Source organism: Budorcas taxicolor, chromosome 10 (genome assembly GCF_023091745.1).
Source record: "Budorcas taxicolor isolate Tak-1 chromosome 10, Takin1.1, whole genome shotgun sequence".
Lineage (NCBI taxonomy): Eukaryota > Metazoa > Chordata > Mammalia > Artiodactyla > Bovidae > Budorcas > Budorcas taxicolor.
The window spans coordinates 34,775,824-34,793,967 of NC_068919.1; the positions used below are offsets into that span (position 1 = coordinate 34,775,824).

Consider the following 18,144-nt stretch of genomic DNA (forward strand, 5'->3'; position numbering starts at 1 on the left):
AACTATAATTCACCTGAACTTGTTGGAAATTTTGTTATAACTCAAGTGCATATTGTTTAAATAAATAAATAAATGTAGCCATTAAATATAAAATGTTAGGGTAGGGGGAGAGGGAGCAAAATCTGACACAGGCATCTAGAAACAGGCTTCAGATTCTCTGTGTTCCCTGTAGGTATGCACTGCTAATTGTAGACAGTGCCACTGCCCTCTACAGAACAGACTATTCGGGTCGAGGTGAGCTGTCAGCCAGGCAGATGCACTTGGCCAGGTTTCTGCGGATGCTTTTGCGACTTGCTGATGAGGTAAGTTTTGTGGTAGGGACAGAGAAAGCCTAATTTCAGGAGCTATGAATTCTAGTAGCCTTGCCAGGAGGCCAGAATACTGGAGTTGGTATCAAGATATCAGTTAGATATAGAGACTTTAGTCATTCATTGCTTTGTGGGGGATGGAGTGGCAGCAGTAAGGTTCTTGGAATGTCTGACCACAAAAAATGACATTTATCCTTTCCCTGTCAGTTTGGTGTAGCAGTGGTAATCACCAACCAGGTGGTAGCCCAAGTGGATGGAGCAGCCATGTTTGCTGCAGATCCTAAAAAACCTATTGGAGGAAATATCATTGCTCACGCCTCAACAACAAGGTAAAGTGATGGGATAGGTGCTTCACTGTGGAATGTCATATTGACTGTGAGGTAGACATGAAAATAACATTTCCATTTAAACCTTGTTAAAGCCGCTAGTCCATAATTAGACACAGGAGCCTTTGCTCAACCTAATTGTCACACTCTGGTTAAAACAAATGTTTGCTTTTAGTTAACAAAGGAAATTAAAAGCTCAAGTGTGGAAGAATACATTTGAAGAATTAATAATGTCTAATCATTTTTTAAAAACAGGTTTCAATATAGGAAATCCACTGGGGGCAGGGGGTGAGCAGAAATGGATTTCTCTGGATTAGAAGTACCATAAGGAATACAGAAAGATCCCCTAAAATCCTTCTAGGAAGCATATAAGTCTAAAAACCTTTTAGATCTACCATAAATAGATCAGGAATAGAATTTGTTAATTATAATAATCTTGGTGCTTTGGTCTGTGTCTTTGCCGCAGACTGTACCTGAGAAAAGGAAGAGGGGAAACCAGAATCTGCAAAATCTATGACTCTCCATGTCTTCCTGAAGCTGAAGCTATGTTTGCCATCAATGCAGACGGAGTGGGAGATGCCAAAGACTGAATTGCTGTTTTTTCCTGTGATAAACCGTAAGCGCTGCAGACTAATGGAAAGGACTGCTCCCTGGAGTTTTTCACAGGCTTCTTCCTATCGTGACTGCAGAAAAAGGCTTTCAGGAAAACAGCTATTATACCAGCTTTTCTTACGGTGTAAACACGAGACAGGTCAGTAGTCACAAGCTGACCTGAAGTGTTTATTCCTTCTAGAGTATATTAATCTCTATGTGAATTCTTTGGTTTGGGGTGTAGGTGTGAAATACCTTTGACATCATAGTCCCTTGGGGTTGACTCAGAACTACCTGCCGTTGGCCACTCTTAGGTCTCCAAGAGAACTAACTAAAGCTGGAGCAACCAGACTTCTCTGTCTTAATGTCGGGAAAAAATACCTGAGCTATGTAGCAAATGGAGTGGGTCACCTCACAGGTTCTTTTCCCTCCGTCAGTAAAACTGTTAAATCAGAAGCAGGTTTCTAAGTTTGTATGTTTGAATTAGCTTATGTAAGAATTTTGTTTTAATATTAAGAGCAATTCAAGATACTCATTTCAGAAGCTCTTTAAGTAGATTCAATGTAGGGCTGCTAATAAAGTAGTTATTTGTAGAGAATGTGCTGTTTATAGGAGTTATTCTGATACAAGCTGAATATTTCAACACAGGGCCTGCATAATACTGTTTTGGCTCTGGGAAGGAATGATCAGTTTCTATTACTTTAAAACTGAAAATGTAAAGGGGAAGTCCTACCTTCAGGTGATTCCCTTTAAACTCATAGAAAATATAGCAAGATAGCTACTCCATGGCATTCCTGTGGCCTTTGTTTCTATTAAGGTTTGTACTGTATAAATCTGGTACTTGCCCAGATTATTCTGCTTTTTAGGGCTTTGAGGTACTCCTTCCCCTTCACTTCTACTCAGCATGAGTTTTAAGCAACTCTTGAGGGCCTCTTGGCTAGAACTGGGTGGAGAGGCCGTGCAAATCTCGGCTGTTGCCTCTGTTGAGCCTACTATATGTAAGGAGATAGGAGGACAAAATTAAATGCAACTTTGTTTTAAAACAGTTGTTCCCTGACTATAGACCAGAGTGCCTCCTAAGTCTTCTTCCATTTTTTTTCCATCACAAAACAAACCTGGAATGATGTAATAAACCCACAGTGACACTCTGGAATGAAAACTTGGTTCTTATATGAAAGCATCTCAATCTTTTAGACCTATAAAGTACTTTAAGTGACCTTGACCTAAAAACTTGTCTCAATTTTTAACCAAAGAGCTTATTCTAAAACTATTTGGTACTATTTTTCTACTTGTCTGCAATAGCCTCACAGTAGGAAACAATTATTTAAGTCCCAAGAAAGAATAAGGAGATGAAAACAAACATAGAAAGGGAATTATAATCACTTCTAGTCAAGTTTAAATTTTGGATTTATTTCAAGTTTGTACCAAAATATATTCCAGGCAACTCTTCAGATCATCATTTTCAGTCATAAGCCTTTTGCACTGCTATTTCAAAAGCTGCCAGGACTCTGGAAGTCAGGTGGTCCAGCCCTCAGCCCAGGAGTACAGTTACGATCCACATGATAGACTGAGCAGAGGCAATACCCATGGACTCCCCGATCTTCCGCCCTGGTAGGTTGGGGTGTGTGATCTTAGGACTATACACTTTGGTTCTGAATATTAATCAGTGAAAAAGATTAGAGAGTACACATTCTGTGTTTTGTTCCTATAGCTCTTTGGAGTTCATCCACCTCAGCAGCAGTTGAAAGGCAGCCTTCAGTGTTTTATCCACACTCTACCCTAGGGCAGGTGTATACTAGTCTTGATTTTTTGAGAACTCACTTTATGGAAAAAGTAATAGAAACCCAGGTCTCAAGTCCTTCCCCAATTTCAGATTAGGTAAGGGATTAGAATAAATTAACCAGTAGGAAGAAATTGGGGAATTGTAGCAAGCAGCAGTCAGACCTAGGAGTCAAGACACTCCCTTAAGCAGTCTTGCTCAGTTTCCTGATCTAAGCAGGACCTAAGGGGAAAAGACTTAATTTTTTTCCTTCCTTGAATCATGAAGCCCATTGAAATGTGATTATTCTGCTAAAATTACTTCCAATTCTTCCAGGTCCTTCTGGAAAGCTGAATCCTAGGAAGACAAGAGAATAAGACTAGGACTTTAAATCCAAGCCAACATTTCCTAAACCATGGGTACCTGGGAATGGGCCCTTTGCTTCCTTGCTATTACCAGTCTTTTTCCCACCTTCCCAGGACAACCTGGAACCTACGAACTGTCTCCTCCCCAGGTGAGATGTATATGAACAAGCCCACATGCAAAGTGCAGCTCTCTTTTGGAGGGAAATAGGAACCACGGGAATATATTCTTTCCTGAAAAGTCCCATGACGACTCAGTGAAAGGACCCTGTGTTAGAAAAGCTCTTAAGTATTACCTCTTTAGTGACATTTGGCAGCTCCAGGGCCAGCTTCATCCACTGTTTAGCTTCAGGGTTTTTCCCTAGTTCTTTGTAGCACTGAGAAGAGACAACAGTGAAAACCTCGGAGAAATACCACCAGAAGACTAGAAGGGAATGAGTGTATGCTTTCAAGAAAAAATGGCAACATACATATATTTCATCTACGTTGAAATTGGCAGGTGAGTTTACCTTACAAATATATATCCTTCCTGCTTTGGAAAATCCTGGCTGTAGTTCTTCAGCCTAGAGAACAGAGAATGCATTTCAGTAAGAGGTTCCGAAATCCAAGTCAGGCTAAAGTTTATTAGAGTTCCAGTATCCAACCTGGAGATTGATTCAGTGAGTCTACATTTTTTTTAATAAGCCCTTCCAGTGGTTTCTAATCTTCCACAGAACGGGCACACATAAAACTGCCCTCTACCAGAAACCCCTCCCAATATACTAATGTCCTTAGGGAAAACAAGGTCACCCTGGCCTTTCTGGCTGCTGTCCACCCTTCCCTTCCCTCCCTGATACCTTTAGGAAGCTTGAGAGGGCATCCTGCACAGTAGCACCAAGGGGGCTTTCACTCAAGGCTGTCGCGGTTTTTTTTTCTAGCCAGCTCAGGTGAGAGACCTGCCATCAAAAGATCAAGGTGTAACTAAAAACTTAAGTATCTTTAAGAACAATGGATGTTCTTTACTGAGAGAAAAAGGAGCCAAATAGGACTGCATCCAGTCACCACTACCATGACTGTTTGGAGGCAGTGACACAAGCCAGACCATGTTGAGGACCCTGATCTTCCCTGCAAGGTGATCAGTGTCTCAGGAGGGGCCCTTGTGTCAAGCTCTGAAATCTAGCTCACCTGGTAGCACCACCTGCCGAGGAGAAAGTGAGCCATGGGGTTTTCTGGCTTGAGAGCAATGGCTTTGTCCACATGTTCCTAGAGTGGAAATATAAACAAGTTAACATCAGAAAGCAGAGTTACTAAGGGAAGAAAGGCAAGTCACAGAGCTGTAGGGTAGAAACACCTTTGCAAAGAGCTAGGCTGGAGGAGGTCACCTGCACTAGACCAGCACCAGGGAAGGAAGAGAAGCCTTTTCTCACCTTGAAGCTAAAGCCACTCTGGATGCGCCTCTGGATGCCCTCATGCTCAGCCAGCTGACCACAAAGCACTGCATACCTAGGGGGGAAGCAGCGGCAGGCTCAGGCACAGGACTGAGGACCATCCCTGCCAGGAAGGGGCTTCCCACCCATGGCTGATGGCACTGCCCAATGCTTCATCTGTACATAGTTCCTCTTTTCACAGACCTATGGTCCCAATTCATATTCTTCAGCAGATACAGTGGTAGGTTCACAGTTCCCCAAAGTACACTGGGTACAAAAAAGGTGGGCTCTTTTATACTTAAAATTTAGACAAGGTCTCAATCCAAATGTCCCCATGATCAGTATAGCCATAGCTGTCATAAAAACTTAAGCAGGTCTCTAAAAGTCAGCATCAATGTGTAAGAAATATGAATACACTATGTCTGCTTAGCCTGGCAAGCATACTGGTACGTCACTGGGAAGCTGTTTGGGAAGGGTATACTCTAGAATTACCAACAGAAGCAGAGGAAGAAAAGGCCTCCAATTTCAGCCCTCTTCTCCACATCCTCCCAGGGGAACAAAGCCATCCAGCTTCCCATTTTCTGTCTTCAAAAACAAAGGTCTAAGAAACAGTGACCTGGCATCTAAAAAGAGGCACTGCAAAGTTTCAGCAACAGATGGGGAAACAAGGCCTCTCCAGTGCACAATCTGAGGGCAGTTACAGAAAGCAACAGGGAGGTGCAAAAGGAACACCTGGACTAAAGCCGAGGTGCTAGAACCAGGCCTCCAGGCCGCAGGCTGGCCCTGACCCACACAAGGTGGCAGGACTTTGCCCACATGAGATCACGAACAGGGCTGATGCTTTTGTGGACTAATGCTGACTGCCAAACTTCCTGGGGGTGAGCTCACATCTATGTTTCCTCATGCTAGCAAAGCAAAGAAGCCAAAGTCCACCAGCAGCCAGGGATCGCAGCTAGGGGAATGAAGAGCTTGTATGGGAGAGGGGAACTGCCAACGTCCCAACCTCCCTGAGGAGCCAGGAGCCTCAAGGTTGAAGCCAGGGATGACTTATAACAAAGCTACTCATTTCTCCAGGTTTCAATAGGAAGCTGTACTACTCTTCCTTGTCTCACTCCAAGGCACGTCCCCAAGGAAACTCCCCTGGGTCCCTGGCTTGGGGAAGGATGGGACAGAAGAAAATAAAGGCCAGAGCTTCCTCTCCTGGTGCCTCTGGCAAATGCCTGTTTGGCCACGCAGAGAAAAGAAAGGGCTCTGCTCCACTCTAACCCATGCTGGCTCTTTCTGGGGCCCTGCAGGGTGTTATTACCACTGATGACACTCCGCATTCTCATTCCCCTTCTCCAGAGCGACCTCGGCTTCTTCTTTTCCTGTAAGACAGAGGCGATCCAGAGTTGACTCGGGCTCCCGTGACCCTTCCAGGCTGTGGGAGGATGGACTGCTCTAGCTCTCACAGTTCCCACCCAAGCAGGACTTATAAATAGTTATGCACTTGAGCACAGTGAAGAGCTGCAAATAGCTTTTCAAGGATAACTTCCGCTTTGCCTTGCTTTCCTTATCTCTGTCATCAGCTGTCCCAGTTATACAACACCCACCCGACGTGCTCAGAGCATTGCAAATATAAAAGGACTTGAAAGCAATCACAGTTTCCCTAGTAGATCATTACCTGGAGAGTTTTTGATTTGGGGTCTGTGGACAGGCCTTAGGGTGTCCATGAAATGCCACTGAAATATTAGGTGTATGTCCATTTTCTTAGGGTCCACAGCTTTGATCGAATTCTCAAGAGGACCATGATCTAGGAACAGTAACCATGGCTCTGGGCCAGAACTCACTAGAGCCAAATGCCCTGGCGTCTGACCAAGGATGACTTTCATGTAGTCCTTAACCCAAGTTTTCCAGACACCAAAACTAACAGAAATCAAGGCCTAAACACATGCAGGCTCTTGACAAGGGTCCCCTAGAACATCAAGGAGCTGGAGCCCTCCAGATGAGAACCATTACATCTACATACTGGAGAAAACAACACTGCAAAATGGGACATCTGATTAGAATCAAGAGGGCTTCCATAAAAGAGAATGAAATAATGCCATTTTTAGCAACATGGACAGACCTAGAGATCATACTAAGTGAAGACAGAGAAAGACAAATACCATACATCACTTATATGTGAAATATATTTTTTTAATGCAAAAAAAAAAATACAAATGAACTTATTTACAAAACAGACTCAGAAAACAAACTAGTTACCAAAGGGGAGGGATAAATTTGGAATTCGAGATTAACAGATATGAACTACTATATATTAAATAGATTAACAAAGGACTTACTGTGTAGCACAGAGAATTATATTGAATATCTTCTAATAACCTATAATGGAAAAGAATCTGCAAAGTATATCTGTATAACTGAATAACTCTGCTATACCTCTGAAACATTAAGTCAACTATATAATAAAAATTTGAAATAATAAAAAGAAATTTTCAATGGTGAGGGCTTGAAAGGGAACACAGAATGGAACATAAGTAATGTGTTGAGGCGATGGGCTGGCTAATCTGAAATGTTTCCTTGTGTATAAGTGATAGTAATCGTGGTATAATTTTGTATGTGCAACAAATACATTTAAAGAGAACAGTTGAGAACCCTACAATTCCCCTATCCAAGCAGAAGAACCATATGGCTCTACCACTGAGGGACACTGTCTTTTAGGGGACTTCACTCTGCCTGCTTCAAAGCACTCACTCACTAGGGAAATAATGGTGAAGAATGAGGCAACCAGTTCCTGCAGCCTCCTGACGGTCCAGCTTCTAGAGGCAACACAAAATGAACTTTAGATCCAACAATGGTCCTAAAAAGCTGGAATCAGAAGAGCCTTCAAAGTCTCTCCATAGTCCCCTGGCCAGACCAGTGTGGGCATAGCTGCTTCTCTAACCCCTGCTCCATCTCCAGGGTTCACGTTGGCTGTTAGTACTAAGAAATGATCAAAAGGAAAGCTGGTGGTTGCCCCCAAGGGTCCAGACACCAGCCCCAAATGCTGGTCAGAATCCTCACCTGAAACCTAGAAGAGGTAGCAGAAACTTTTGAAAAGAAACAGACAGTAATTAAGCACCTTCAGTTACGACTTCCAGGGATTTTTCTGAAGATCAAACATTCAGCTCAACTGACTTTTCTGTATTGGCAGAATTCTACAACAGTTTATAGAATAATGACCTTGAGGTACTGTCAGACTCTACATTATCAAAACTTCAATGTCTGTGAGGCTGTACTTATAAAAGTGGGGAGGCAGATAGTTCAGTTAATTAGATAACTGAACCAGGAGATGTGAAGTCCACTGATGGTGCCTGACTCAGAGGGTGTGCAGCTAGGCAGGACACATCATCTTCCCCATAAAACCAGTCTCTTTAAAATCTTCACGACAGTAGAGGACAGGCTATGGACCTGGCACAAGTTAGATGCACCCTACATGGCCCCGGGAACAGATTTTGACAACAGAGTTGGCTAAGTAGACCCCCGGGACTTGTAGGCTAGTGGTATTCCCCCAAACTACTTCCTGGCACTCACCAAACGTACTCCACTCATTACAAACACCTGCCCACAGGCTCCGTAACTGAAACTAGATTCTTAAACAGCAAAAAAAACCCTCCTCAGATTAAGAAAGGTTTTGCCCTTTGTAGTTAAAGAATCAGGACAAAGAATAGTGCTACTAAAACAACTACAGTTGACCCTGAACAATGCGGGGGTTACTGGCCCTCTGCCCAGTCAAGTCCACATGTGACTGATAGTCAGCCCTCTGGCTCACCAGTAGAGAATCTGCCTGCCAGTGCAGGAGACAAGGGTTCAATCCCTGGGTCGGAAAGATCTAGAGAACACTGCAACTCCAGTGTTCTTGCCTGGGAAATCCCATGGACAGGAGCCTGGCAGGCTACAGTCCATGGAGTTGCAGTCAGACACAACTTAGCAACAACAAATCCTCAGGCCCAAGCAACCATGGACTGTGTGCATGCTTGCGCTGCTCAAATCACTGATGTTCAAGGCCAGCTGTACTACAGTCACATATGCCTGTGTGACTCAAGCCCCATGCCATGCAGAAAAGCAGAGCCTGCTCTGTGTCTCCAGGAGGAAATGGGTCTCCAGGAGCCAGTCTGTCCCTGGTGAGTACCTGAGCCCCAGCTGCCCTAATAGCCTGCGTCTTGGTGGGTCCCCTGGGCCCCAAGCCGCTGGGCTGGCTCCACCCCCAGAATCAGTCAGTTGCACCAGGAGGCTGTCAGCACTTACCACTTAGGGCATAGGACCTCTTCTCACTCGCCTCCTCAGCAAGCTCACACATGTCACTGTAGGCCCGGGCCAGGCGCCAGAGAAAGTCCTGCCGGCTTCCATGCTGCAACCCAAAGAGAGGGATGAGGGCCCCTTCTCTCAGCTGCAGAGAACTGGAGCCCTGACCTCCTCCCCACACTCTACCTTTGAGTGTGTCGTAAGCATGTATCAGGCCATCCACATGGCCTCTCACCTGCAGTTAGCTGGTGACGTTGTCTCTAGTCAGTAGACTGCACAACCCACAGAGTGGGGGCATCCCAGCCTCCCAATGCTGTGAGGGGAGGGAAGGCCAACTCCAACATGTAATGAGTCACAGCAAGAGCGTGTGGAAAGGCCCAGGAAAAGGGAAATGCTAACTGAGGGCATTTATAGCTCAGTTCACTTCAATCGCTCAGTCGCGTCCAACTCTGCAACCCCGTGGACTGCAGCACGCCAGGCTTCCCTGTCCATCACCAACTCCCGGAGCCTACTCAAACTCATGTCCATCAAGTCAGTGATGCCACCGAACCAAACCATCTCATCCTGTCGTCCCCTTCTCCTGCCTTCAGTCTTTCCGCATAAATTCTGGCAGTGAACTTGAGAAGGGAATTGTGATTGAGTGACCCACACACTTGTCACTGGTGATGAAAACTTCAAATAGGGCAAGCAGCTGTGGGTCTGCCTCGGGGAAATCAAAGGGGAAAGTTCCAGTTCTTTCCACATTTCTCCCTATGCTGAGAGGAGCTCTTGCAGTTGCCCTACCAGAGCCAACTACCCAGGGGGTGGTGGGGGAGGAAGCGCTGGGGCAGGGAGTACACAGGCCCCTAGGGGCGGCACTTGGCCTCCCTGGAAAAGGGTGTACGACCCTGAGGGTAGATGCAGAAACTCGCCATGTCACCCTCATTTCCCTTCCTGTGTCACCTGGCAGGGTCATTGACATTCGTGGGCGTGAGCAGGGGGAAGGAGGGTAGACGGGCCGTCGGAGCCTCACCGCCAGCTTGTTGTTGAGCAGCAGCTGGAAGCCCTCCCGCTTGCCCTGCTCACTGCCCTGGTGCAGCTCGTCTGCCTGCTGCAGGAGCGGCAGCACATCTTCCTGGCTAGGGGAGCCTCCGGCCTCCAGGGCTTCAGGCTCCGGACCCAAAGCCACCTCCACCTCCAGGTCCAAGGAGTCCTTTCTGCCCATCTTCACTGTCTCGCAGCTCACTTCATCTTCACCATCACCATCACTCTCCCTTTCAGAGTCCCGCTCATAGTCAGACTCAGCATTGGCTGTTGTGTAACTGTGGTGGGGAAACAAAGTGACAAGGTCAAGGGAGGGGATTACTTAACCTCAGATCACCAGGGGTCTAGCCTCCTCCACAAAGAGGGGCTCTCCACGGCGCTGCGGCCATCAGCACTGACCGTGAGCCATGCCCCTCACTGAGGGGGAACTCAAGTCTTGAGAGAATGCTTCCTAGGGAACCATGGGAAAATGATCTGGGAGGGGAAGAGTCACCAACTCGGAGCCTTGTGACAGTCAGAGGCCGATATGAGAATCCCCTGCTTAGCTACCACCACGTCTGCCAGAAAACAGAGAAAGCCCAGAAAGGTATCAACAAAATGTCAGTAGACCTCTCAGGGCAGAGGAATTAGTATCCCCCCTATATTTTAGTATTAGATGGGATTGCTTTAGGGAGCATATATTCTTTTAAGTAAAGTAATAAAAGTTTAAGATAGAAACCTTAAGATGTAGGTGGAGCTCGATGGCTCACGAGGGGAAGGGTTTGTCAATCACTTTTGCTTTATCAGCCAAATGCACCTGCCAGAACTAACATGGGTGGATGCCAGCCTCTGTGGCAGTGGGTGGCCACAGATATACATATTTTCTTTGTCAGTTCAATGTATACCTCTGTCCCAAGTCAGTAACCAAACCTCAACCACAACAGGAGTAGCCCTTGGAAACCTTGGGAACTGGTGGGGGGGAGCAGGGGAGGGCTGCAGCTGGAAGCAAGAAAGGCAGAAGATGCAAAAAAATCCCTTCGGAAGCTGTCTGTGGGGCTGCCATCCAGGTGTCTCCCGGGGAGCCCTACTCTGATTGCATCCACTGTTTCTCTTGGATCTTTGCTTCCACCAGCAGCTAATGATACTGTTTTCCCCAACTGCCAACTGAGTCAGACAAAAACTGAGCAGAGCAGAAGATAAGGCTTCCAGGGGTCACAACCAGACACCAAAGAGCCCCAGGCTGAGTGAAGGAAAAGCAGGTTCTGTCTGAGCTAGCAGGTTCCAAGACACAGGGAAGATCCTTGAGTCACTTAAGGATAAGCCTTCCTCCGTCCTGAAATTAAAGAGAGGTAGGATCCCTGTGGCTGGAGCAAATCAGACCTGAAGGAGAGACACAAAGTCACAACAAGATAGCCTAAGGTCAGGGGGGCTGACTACTGCAGCCCAAGTGCTGTCCTCCTTATCTGGAAAGCCAGAGAGGACAAGGGAGCAAGTGAGTAACCAGATCTGGGGTCCAATCCATCCGTCCCATTTCTTTATAGAAGAGCTTTCAGATGCATTTAGCAACGGGGCTTCAGAAACATCTACTACAAGAAATTGTAAAGTATTGAAAACCTTCCTAACCTTGCTTTTTAAAAAGGTTCTATAAGTATCTCCCCCCTCAAGCAATTTGCAGTAAAATCTTTATAGACATTAAAGGGACAAGGAAAAGTAGTATCAGATTTCACAACCATCCTGGGTGGTGGTGAGCAAGACCACGCAGGGGCAGCCTAGAGAAACTCTCCTAGGCTCCTAGGCTTAGACAATAACCTGCCCCATCCAGAAAGTGAAATCAGTGGCTACCAGTGCCCCTACTCAGCCCAACCAGGCCCAGAGGCAAAAGGAGTAAATGGATTTTTGGGGGTGCAAGCTTGAGCCTCATCACTTCACGTTGCAAAAAGAGGAGGAGACCCCACTCATTCCCGGCTCAGCTGAAGGCTGCCTCGGCACATGGGGAGAGACCCCTCTCTCATCCTGCCTGAGCGCAGTCTCCAGGGAACGGAGCCAGGAGAAAGGTCCTTCAGTGCTGTGATCCCCCTGGGCCCTAAAGGCCGGGGAGCTCACGTGGGCAAGGAAAAGGTCGGGAGACCTTGCTGCCACCCAGTGAGAGCTGGTGTCACAGCATTCTCCCACACTTCTTGGACCACACACCCAGCTGCTGGTGAAATCCACCAGAGGAAAAGGGTGGCCCTTTTGTTCAACATGCCCGGCAGCTTTTGAGATGAGCACAGACCTCTGAAAAGGTCCTTTGGTCCTGTGCACTCAGGCTAGACACACTGTTCCCACTGTGGAGCAATGACTGCAGGCACCCTTGAGGCAAGGAGGCCAACTCTGCTCCTTAAGGAGAGCCCCCTGGTCAGGGATCAAGGACTCTTAGACACACAGCCCTCCCAGCAATTACATTTCTTTCCTCCAACTGCTAAGCCCCATAGGAGGTGCTGAGCTGAGGCAAAGACAAGCAAGCCTGGGCCCTGACCCCACAGTGGTGAGGAAGATAAGACCAAGAGGAACGAGGTGATAAGCGAACGCCCAAGGAGGAGTGGCAATGAGGCTGCAAGCAGTGGCTCCTGGCTGGAATGCCTGGGCAGGTTTGCCAGGAGAGCTGGTATTAGGGCGAGTTGGGTTTTGCAAGGAGGGAAGTAAAGCTGCGTTTGGAACAGGGCTCTGGGAACAAGCTCACCAACCCACCCAGTGATTCGGACTCTGGCACATTCAGCTGATGCCCTGGGAGCTGTTTTATTTGGAAGAAAGCGAGAACACAGCTTTCAGTGGAGCAGAACTGCCCATCAAATAGTCTTACTCTTTCATCCCTCAAAGAAGCTCTCCTTCCCCAGGGCCCACATGTTTAAAGCCATCCCCAAGGCTTGGTCTCCTCTCTCTTGACCAGGACCAGATGAATGACTCACCACGGCCACCGCTCCAGACCGCAGCCGGCTAAAGCAGCCTTACACCATGCACCGCCATCGGCTCCCACGTGCCACAGGGTCGGTCACAAGGCTGAGCCTGCTGGAGCTGCTGTTAAGGAAGCCACCCTTTCTCTCCAGCTGCTACATGCCGCTGGCAGCCCTGTCCGGCCCTGTATGGCCCTGTATGGCTTTGGGAGCCCCAGTGAGCACCCCAAGCTATGAAGCACCCATAAACTTCCCTGGTTGATCACTCTGGCTCATGCTGCCCCCAGAAGCTTGTACAATTTCTTAAAATCATCATGAAGGGCTCTGAGTTCTATTATCCTAGTCTTGGGCAGAGCTGTGACCTGTCCTTATGTTCCACACTCAAAGTTCAAATGTCAAGTAACTGGCTTCCTTGGGTTGCTTAGAGATGCTCCCCTCTCTCCTTTGTGAGACTGAGGAAATACCTCTGAAGTGTTTTCTACCATGTCTGTCACAAAGAGGAATAAACTGATTAATATTATGAGTGTTTTAGCTGAAGAGGGGCATGCTGCAAAGATCATCATGAAAGACTGGTTTAGCTTCTCATTTCCATGTGCACGTTTGTAGCTACACCAGTCATTCTGCCCTGACAGGATAGGCCTGAGTGCTCACTTCACCAGCCTCTTCCTTGAAGAGGAAAAAAGGTCAGCAAAGGCCACAGAGAGACCAGCCTCTAGACCTGACATGGGCCACGTGGATGACTGGGCCTCAAAGCAGACAAGGGCAGATGCTGCTGTTAACAGCACTGCAACACAGATGTTCATTCAGACTCATCCGTGGGACACAAGTTTCAAAATGGCACCAGTGGTTTAAAACCAAAAAGCCCTCAGCCTGACCAACCTGGGTGTTCCACCAGACTCCTGCCTGCAGCCCTGTCTCACAGTAAGGCCTATGGCCAGACCTGCTGGCCCACCAGTTACTCAGGTGAGTCACCACCCACCTGTGAAGAGGGCGAGGGCGCACAAGCAGATCTCCCCGTGGGAAGAGAACTTCCCGAGGCAGGGAAAGCTTACAAAGTCCTCCTGATAACAGGAAACCACCCAACCAATGTTACAATAAAACAAAAATAAAGGGTCTAATAACTAGGTAAAAAGCAAACCTACTCTGAGAAAAACAACAGATGCAAACACTTAGCTGCTGTTAAACACTTCCATCTGTCAGCATGACATGTGGTGGATGGCTTTTATTTCAACTGTTTTGTATTTCATTTGTTTATATCCTTACCTTGTTCTAAAAATTATTTACAGCAGCTTGGTATGAATTTTTCATTCTAAACATTACTTTTACACAATGTAACCTGGCTGAAGCCACAGCTGTCTCCAGGAGAGATGACTCACCCGCCTTCACTCTCAGCATCCGTGAACGTGGCTCCCGAGGCAGCCGTGAAGTAGACAGAGCTGGAGCCGGTAGAGTCACTCCTCTCCCGGGCAAATGGGAACCTTCGCCGCCGAGCCACTTTCTGGTTCTCTTCCATATGCGATCTGAAAAGTAAGCTCCTTTCCAGAGGGTGCCACTGGCCCTTCCAGCCTGCCTTTCCCCTCACCATGAGGGAGCCTCTTACTACTGCTGCTCATTAAAGGGCCCAAAGCAGAGAAACTCTGGGGTCTCTGCCCTCAGGAGAGCAAGATGGGCAGCTGGCGGGACCCAGCCTACAGAGCAGACCAGGTTAAACAGGACAAAGTATTTCAGCTGCTGCAACAGACCCCGAGGGCCCAAAGGCAGCAAGACCTCAGGCAAGGCAAGGAATCAAGCACACAGCTTCCCTGCCAGTGAGGTGAGAAGCCAGAAAACCGGCTGTGTCCTTACAGACAGAGAACGAAGGCTGAGAAAGCTGTCGGGGCAGGGAAAAGCTAGGGTGCAGGGGCCAAGGCAGGAAGGAAGGCTGCAATACTCACCGGACCTCCCCCACAATCTGCCCAGCAAGCCCCTGCAGGCTGCTCCTCAGCTCCTCTACCTCCCGCCGCAGCGCCACCAGGCTGGTCAGCACGAACTCCAGGCGGTCCAGTACCACCTCCTGTCCTCGTGGAAGGCTTGGCAGCACTGCAGCATCGCCAGCCTCACCCGGAACTGCCCGCAACAGCCTGACTGGAGGACAGAGGACAGGAGACAGCGATGCCCATGGGCTAGAGGGACGAGAAGATCCTGCACCCAGAACTCAAGAACTCTTACTTCTCACTGGAGTTCAATTTACAAAGATCTTTGAGGCTCAGATATTCAAAAATCCCAGGTAACAAACCAGGGGGAAAAAAAATCAAGGCCCCAATCTTTAAATGAGAGCTCTCCAGGGAATTTTCTGGTGGTTTAGTGGCTAAGACTCCGTGCTTTCACTACCAAGGGTCCAGGTTCAATCCCTGGCTGGGGGACTAAGATCTTGCAAGCATGGCCAAAGGAAAAAAAAACAAAATGTCCACAAGAGCCCTCTGTTTCAAAAACCTTGCACCCAGGGCCCTTCATGAGAACGTACACCTTGGCAGATAATGTAGAATGCTCGCAAGAGCGAGATATCTAGAAGGCAGGGTAGCTGCCCTGCTGCCCAAATCCCAGGCAGTCAATACTTACCACACAGCAAAACTGAAACTGAGCTCACTCAAATTCTGATCTTGCACTTCACAAAGAATAACAAAGAACACTCTTTCCTCTCAAGAGCTTCATTTAGTACTATCAGAGAGTGGCAAGGTAAACAGGGGCAGTTACTGAGAGAAAAGGTACACCGGGAAAAACCCACCCAAACCCCACTGGGAAAAAACATCATCGCCAAGCCCTGAATTGAGCTCTAAGTAAATTCTAAAATGCTAGAAAACTGATACCTAAGACAAGCGGACTGGGAAATGTAAAAACAGGAAAGAAACCAGAAAGGCAGGACCCACAGTCCAAGCAAGCACAAAGCTGTTAAAGGAAATCTAGTAACAATAAAGCCTGGATTACTGTACAGACCCAACAATGTTCCAGTATGTAAAGCAAGAAAGATCCCTGGGAATGTGGCTACCACCTCCCAACCTCAGTATAAGAAAGACTACAGCTAAGAAATTATAAACCAACAAATAAAATACAAGGAAAAGTAAGGAAGGGCAAGCACCACTTGCAGCGCTATGTTCCTACCAGCTTAAAAATGCTGACAAACAATTGCAAGCTAAGGTGAAAACTCTTAAAACTCTTCAAAAACTAACTTTTCCGAACCATCCGGCATTTGGTCCTCAGAGGAAACGTGTTCCCAATGAACGTGAGGCGAGATGACTTGAATGCTCTTCTATCACACACGTGAGGGGAGTGGTCTGGATGAGCCCTAGATGCTTTGCTCTAACGGGTTAACATTCAAGTTTTCCAAAACTGAAAGTACTAACCATTTGTGGCTGGCTCCCAGCCATATTCAGCTTCAACTGCAGTAAGTGCACTCCTGGCCCCATGCTGTGGGAAGTCCACAGGACCAGGTGACCAGGCCCAATCCTGCCACTTACTTGCTCTGTGACAGCCTCGGGAAAGTTACACAAGTTTTTTCAATCTCAACTTACTCATAAGGATTAAAAACAACAACAACTTGAACTATATAGTCTCCAAGGTGTCTTCGAATGTTAATGTTAACCTAATTTAATACATAAGCCTCAAAAAATTTCAATTCCTCCAAGACTATTCTCTTTTTACTTTCTTTTGGACCTTTCCTCCACTTATTAAACACCTCAACCACGCTAAGCAAGTAACTTTAATACATACACAGCACTTCTGCGGTCAGAACTAAAAGTGAAAGCTAAGCCTTTCCACTATATACTTTCCTGGGATTACAGGAAAAAGACGACAGAAGAGGAAGACTGCTTTTCCTTTTCGATAAACTTTCCCCAAACTTGAAACTCTCGGGCCCCGCACCCACCCCCCCTAATTTTTCCTCTGTTGTCCTGTCCCGCAGGTTCTGCTACAAGCAGCCCCGACCCCAAGCCCACCCCTCAACAGTCACTGAGGCCTCAATAGCCTCGCTCCTACCTTGGCGTCCAGGCTCTGAAGTCTGCGTGTAGTCCAGAGAGTTGGACCGACTCTGGCTCTGACCGCGGCGCTGGGTCCGTTTCCACCGCTGGCTGTAAAGGGCACACAGGAATCCAAGGCCCGCGGCGGTGCCCAGCAACAGTCCTAGCCCGGCGCGGGTGCCACCGAAGGTCCCCAGACCGGACATGCTACACCTGCCGCCCGCGTAAGCCACCAGGAGCAAGCGGGCGAAGAAAGGGAGAGGGATTCGTGAGCGTGGTGCACCCATCGCCAAAGCCGAACCCTTGAAGATAATCTCCCTGCCCAGACCCCGAGTATTCGCCACCCGCACCCTAGTCCCGACCTTAAGGTTTCTGCTAGCCCCCAGGCCTAACTACCACGCCGCCCACCCGGCCCTTCGCAGCCTCCCCTCCAACACGCCCCCTAACCCTGATACCGGAGTCAGGTCGATGGGCTTCCAAACTCCTCCCCCAGCCTCACGACACTGCAGACCACAAACCCGCCGCCCTGGCTACAAACCCCTGGCCTTCCCGCCGAGCCCTTCGAAGGCGCCCCAGCCTGTCTGGACCTCAACTCAGACTCTTACTACCGCTAGCTACTGTGGCGAAGGCCGCGGCTTCTCTGTCAATGACCGTGACGTCATCAAACGGTGCCAACTAGCAGCCTCGCGCGCCTATAAGGAGGCGGGGGTGAGCAGACCTTCGAGACTCCACCTCGTGGCCAGGTTTTTTTTTTAGGGGCGTGGCCACAGGCACTACCAGAGGGGCGGAGCCAGCAGAGATCTGGAAAGGCGAACCGAGAATAGGTTAGAAGCCGAGAAAAGGTGAAACTGGGCTTCGCAGCTGGCGCCGCTAGTGTTATAAAAAACCTGCCTGCTAATGCAGGAGATGTAAGAGACGCGGGTTCGATCCCTGGGTCAGGAAGATCCCCTGGAGGAGGGCATGGCAATCCACTCCAGTATTCTTGCCTGAAGAATCCTATGGACAGAGGAGCCTGGGGGGCTACAGCTCATAGTGTCGCACAGAATCGGACACGACTGAGCGACTTAGCACGGACAAACTGGGGAAAGCTGAGAGACTCCCTGGAGTGGATGCTCAGAGCAGTAACTCCATGGTCTGGCCAGCTGAGGTTCCATTTCCCTCCAATCACACCAGGTTACAGCTGAGGTTCCATTTCCCCTCAA

General features: G+C 48.0%; 2 protein-coding genes across 4 annotated transcripts in view; one reads left to right on the plus strand and one right to left on the minus strand.

Annotated features, from left to right (window-relative positions):
- The window catches only part of RAD51 (RAD51 recombinase), a 30,719-nt gene extending 29,495 nt beyond the window's left edge, over window positions 1-1,224 (plus strand). The window contains exons 7-9 of the mRNA XM_052647000.1: window positions 173-302; window positions 516-637; window positions 1,101-1,224. Of these exons, the coding sequence (XP_052502960.1) occupies window positions 173-302; window positions 516-637; window positions 1,101-1,224 (376 nt within the window). The remainder of the gene's footprint in view (window positions 1-172; window positions 303-515; window positions 638-1,100) is intronic.
- Window positions 1,225-2,672: 1,448 nt separating this feature from the next.
- RMDN3 (regulator of microtubule dynamics 3) lies at window positions 2,673-17,561 on the minus strand. Of its 3 annotated transcripts, XM_052646746.1 has the most exons (13): window positions 17,398-17,561; window positions 16,962-17,155; window positions 14,885-15,074; window positions 14,327-14,470; window positions 10,031-10,319; window positions 9,022-9,124; window positions 6,059-6,119; window positions 4,753-4,828; window positions 4,511-4,588; window positions 4,183-4,281; window positions 3,856-3,909; window positions 3,643-3,723; window positions 2,673-3,341 (listed from the first exon to the last, which is right to left on the minus strand). In XM_052646746.1, the coding sequence occupies exons 2-13, from the start codon at window positions 17,146-17,148 to the stop codon at window positions 3,288-3,290; spliced, it is 1,416 nt and encodes a 471-aa protein (XP_052502706.1). In that variant the 5' UTR covers window positions 17,149-17,155; window positions 17,398-17,561; the 3' UTR covers window positions 2,673-3,287. The 3 variants fall into 3 exon arrangements, with proteins under 3 accessions (XP_052502706.1, XP_052502707.1, XP_052502708.1); XM_052646747.1 differs by lacking the exon at window positions 4,183-4,281; XM_052646748.1 differs by lacking the exon at window positions 17,398-17,561 and having other exon boundaries at window positions 14,885-15,070; window positions 16,962-17,040.
- Between the last annotated feature and the right edge of the window lie 583 nt (window positions 17,562-18,144).

Bases quoted from the DNA above. Each gene is read 5' to 3' on its own strand.
- RMDN3 (XM_052646746.1), bottom strand. From the start codon at position 17,148: ATGTCCGGTCTGGGGACCTTCGGTGGCACCCGCGCCGGGCTAGGACTG. The intron at 14,471-14,884 runs GTGAGTATTGCA...CTTACTTTTCAG, and splicing joins CAGATTGTGGGGGAGGTCCG to ATCGCATATGGAAGAGAACC. The intron at 3,342-3,642 runs GTAATACTTAAG...TTGTCTTCCTAG, and splicing joins TGCCAAATGTCACTAAAGAG to GATTCAGCTTTCCAGAAGGA.